Source organism: Arachis hypogaea, chromosome 17 (genome assembly GCF_003086295.3).
Source record: "Arachis hypogaea cultivar Tifrunner chromosome 17, arahy.Tifrunner.gnm2.J5K5, whole genome shotgun sequence".
NCBI classification, from domain to species: domain Eukaryota; kingdom Viridiplantae; phylum Streptophyta; class Magnoliopsida; order Fabales; family Fabaceae; genus Arachis; species Arachis hypogaea.
Window position 1 is genome coordinate 125,630,181 of NC_092052.1, and position 4,616 is coordinate 125,634,796.

The following is a 4,616-nucleotide window of genomic DNA, read 5'->3' on the forward strand; positions in this document are numbered from 1 at the left end:
GCGTAACTATTATATTAAAAGATCAAAATTTCTCTCCAACATCGTATTGACCCGGCGAAAAATACTCTGTTATGAATCTATGGGCTTCACGTTTCAGAGGATCTGATATTTCATCTCCATATCATGGCATTTTGTTCAGATCAAAGCACATTTTCTTAACATGTATATCATCTTGTTTATCTTGTTGGTCTTCTAAAGTTTCTTCCTCTTCATCCGGAACCTTATTCAGATCAAACTGCATGGATCTATCGATTGCGACAGAGGATACATCATCTAAAATGTCTTTTGAATCAGACTCTTTTCCATCTAGACTGTCAGGAACTATTTCTCCGGAATATTCAAGTAAGACTGAAAATATCAACATGCACATAATAGAATGAGTATACATAGATGAGAACTCTGAAGTCATTAAATACTGAGTTAGAAAAAAAACCAAACTACAAGATGCTAAGACAATTTTAAAACTAAACACAAAATATTCGACAATTACCATCACCCTTGTTAGTAGTTTGGGCAATTTTCTTAAACAGAAGCTCTATAGCAATTGTTGTGCTTGCAGAGGATGACAAAAAGTCCTCATTTTTCATCGATCCTGTTCCACCGTCATGTTATGTTCACTATTGTTTTCAAAACGTAACACTAGAAATTATATTGCTTAGTACATAGCAATATTATGAAAAATGCAACCCTAAGAAAAATAACTGTAGAAGGTTTATAGATTTAACGTAAACTAACTTTTTCGTATTAAAATCGTTGAAAGAACCAAAAAGTCTGCTTTTACTCATCTAAATTCACAATGACATAAATATTTAACTGCAAAAAAAAAAACTACACAAGTATAAAGTAACCAAAGAAAACAACGTACAACGCTGAGATTATTTAACTTAGTTTATGACAGAAATATCATTTTTAAATTACATTAAAATGCATCATACAATGCATTACGCGACATCATCAAAATTCTCTGAGGCATTTTCTATGAGGTCTCCTATATTTTCCTCCCTTGTCAACAGTAAATCTCCAATGTCACCTTCCGCTGACATGTTCAACCTTGGCTGTGGAGAAAAACCAACTTCAGCTTCTTCATTCTCTTCTCCCATGTTATACAAATCCCTTGGTTTCACATGAACCACAACACTCCATTCTTTAGCTACTTCACCATCCACATAGTATACAAGCTGAGCCTCTGATGCCAATATGTACAATTCATCTTCTTCACGATTACCAGTGTGTATTGGATGAGAGAAATTAACGCTGGTAAGCCCCAAATGGTCTTGTTTGATGCCTCTACTGGTAGTGGTATCAACCCAAACACATTTGAACAATACCACTGTGAAGGAACAGCTATAATTTAATTCAATTATGTCTACAATTTTTCTGTAATATGGAACACCACCAACAGCCACTCTATTATCACGCATGCTTGCATAACTTCTTATATTAGATGATACATATACTCCACTATTTTGTGTTTTCATCTCGTTTTCCTTTGAGATAGTTCTAAACTTATACCCGTTAACATTGTACGCCCCAAAACGTCTGGCCTGAATCATGGGACCGCACGCAAGCAACTGCAGGTCTTTCGATTGAAGCGTACTTTCCATAAGAACCTGGAACCACATAACATTCATGCTTTATATTAAAATCGGTTTTCATTTAGTACTAACTCCAGGCTAAAAAAACATTGGTCAGGTTAATATTTTGTCAACCTTATGCTTAAACCAGTGAGGAAATTCTGCATGGACGACACTATCTATCTTAGCTTGTGACCTTGTCTGATGATGCAAGCTTCGCTTTGTGTTTTCCCTAAATGTACTTTATTAGAGAGAAGAAAATTAGTGTAACTAGTCACTGGGAGAAAAGAGTTATATTGGTGTTTTAGAAATACATGCGTATACTTACTCAAGGAACGGAACCACGGCATCGCAGTTGACTAGCACATGACGATGAGCTTGATGTTTTTCCATTGGACTGAGTTCGAAATGCGATACAGCCCCTAATGCCTTTCCAATAGCTGGGAACATACTTTCCCCTGAATTATGACGAACGTCAATAGGCTCATCATCAACTCGCCCTGGTCGGTTGATTCTAGTCTCAATATTATCCAAATACCTAGAACAGAAAGTCAGGATTTCCTCAGATAAATAGCCTTCTGCAATTGAGCCTTCCGGTTGTGCCCTATTACGAACATATTACTTCAGACGTCCTAAATACCTTTTATATAAATACAATGAAACGCTTAGTATATACATAATTAATTGAACTAAATGTACTAAAAGGATTTATCAAATAGCTAACCTTTCTATTGGATACATCCACCTATAATATACTGGTCCACCAAGAGTAACTTCATCAACGAGATGCACGGTGAGGTGAACCATGACGGTGAAGAAGGATGGAGGAAAAATCATTTCTATCTGACACAAGATTTGCACAACATGATTCTGAAGCTCAGCAAGCTGCATAGGGTTTATGGCTTTCCCACAAAGTTCTCGGAAAAATGACGACAAATTTGCAATCACATTGGACACCGGACTCGGAAGTGCAATCTTCACTAAAATTGGGAGTAATTGTTCCATCAGAATATGACAGTCATGACTTTTCAACCTAGATAACTTGCGTTGTCGCAAATCAACACAACGAGCAACATTGCTAGAGTAACCATCTGGAAAAACCACATTCTTCAAAGTCTTCAGGAATACATCTCTCTGTGAATTCGACATCGCAAATATTGCAGAAGGATATTTACCACCTTCTCCCGGCCATAATTTAGGCCTTATACCCATGCATTGTAAATCTCTGCGAGCTTTAACATTGTCTTTAGATTTGCCACTATCGTTTAAGATAGTGAAGACTACATTGTCGCACACGTTTTTTTCTATATGCATCACATCGAGGTTATGACGCAACATCTGATCCTCCCAGTACGGGAGGTCAAAGAAAACACTCTTCTTCTTCCAATGCGAGTCATCTTCATCCACATCCTGGCCATTGCATCTTTTTTTGGATGTCACACTTGAACTCTTCCCAAATGAAACGTGCACATTTGACTGTTGCCTCAATACATCTGTTCCGGATAACTTCTTGGCGGATCTCTACCTTCGACCTGCCCATCAAATCTATTCCGGTCTAGTCTGTATTTGTGTCCCTGATTTAAAAAGCGTCGATGGCCCATGAAACACCATTTTTGACTGTCTTTCAGCCGATGTGGCTTAGCATCCAAGTTACACGTAGGACAGGCTAACCCATTGTGCGTATTCCAGCCAGATAGGTTTCCCAATCCTGGAAAGTCGCTGATAGTCCACATCAGTGCCGCACACATCTTGAAAGTGTTTCCCTCTTTGGCATCATAGGTTTCAACGCCATCCCATAATTGCTTCAACTCATCTATCAAAGGCTGCAAATAAATATCTATGTCATTACCTGGCATTTTCGGCCCAGGAATAAGCGTGGATAGGATGAAAGATGTCTGCTTTATGCAAAGCCAGGGTGGTAGATTATACGGAATAAGAATCACAGGCCAGATGAAGTACTTTGTGCTCATATTCCCAAAGGGATTAAATCCATCGCTCGCCAAGGCTACGCAAACATTGCGCGGATCCACCGAAAAATTTGTATACTTTGCGTCAAACTTTTTCCATGCTTCAGCGTCCCTTGGATGCCTAAGGAAACCATCGTTATTAGAAGCCTGTGAATGCCATAACATATCACTCGATGTCTTGCTGCACATGAATAACCGCTGCAGTCGTGGTATGAGGGGAAAGTAACGAAAGGTTTTGGCTGCTATAGGTTTTCCATTTCTCTTCACTGGTACGTTGAGCCTAAGAATAGAGCCCTTTTTAGTCTTCTGCTTCCATCTTGAACACCCACATTTCTTGCACCTAGTCAGGTTCGCATCATCACCTCGGTACAACATACAATCATTTGGACAAGCATCTATCTTGGCGTATTCAATACCCACCTTTCTTATTGTCTTCCTGGCTTCATACACTGTATTCGGAAGTTTTGCTTGTTCGAATGCGTCCCGCAGTAAGTCAAGAATCATTGTCATTGCCTTGTCACTCACACCGCACATACACTTGATATGATAAAGCTTCACTAAAAACGATAATTTGGAGTACTTTGAGCATCCGGGATATAACTCTTGTTCTCCATCTGACAGTAGATCGTTAAAATCCCGCGCCGCACGACTTGGACCTTCACACAAGCTCGGTAACACGTCTTCATCATCTTCTGCATGTTCGATTGTTGTGATATCCTCACTCCCATGTTGTATCGTGAAATTGAAGGCCTCATTGACCATTTGGTGCATTTAATTCACTTGGGGTATCAGATTGTCATCTACTCGTCCCAATCTAGGACTCTCTTCAACCGGATTCTCACCATGACGCACCCAAATAGTATATCCAGGGGGAAATGGTCGTAACAACAGATGGTCGTATGCATCCTCTCTTGTTTGTATAAGTTGAAACCCGCATTTAGGACATGGACACTTTATCATGCCATCAGAGGATGCATTCGCAAACGCAAAGTCTAAAAAATGATTCAGTCCTTGCCTATATTCCATACTATTCCGTGATTTTGAAATCCAGGTTTTATCAATATCTAGTTTAGTA

At 39.1% G+C, this 4,616-nt stretch overlaps 1 protein-coding gene across 1 annotated transcript; it reads right to left on the bottom strand.

The window, feature by feature from the left end:
* Positions 1 to 941: 941 nt before the first annotated feature.
* Positions 942 to 4,303, bottom strand: LOC112763887 (uncharacterized). The gene is made up of 5 exons (XM_025809435.1): positions 3,246 to 4,303; positions 2,299 to 2,997; positions 1,903 to 2,178; positions 1,710 to 1,806; positions 942 to 1,610 (listed from the first exon to the last, which is right to left on the bottom strand). The coding sequence occupies exons 1-5, from the start codon at positions 4,301 to 4,303 to the stop codon at positions 942 to 944; spliced, it is 2,799 nt and encodes a 932-aa protein (XP_025665220.1).
* Positions 4,304 to 4,616: the final 313 nt, after the last annotated feature.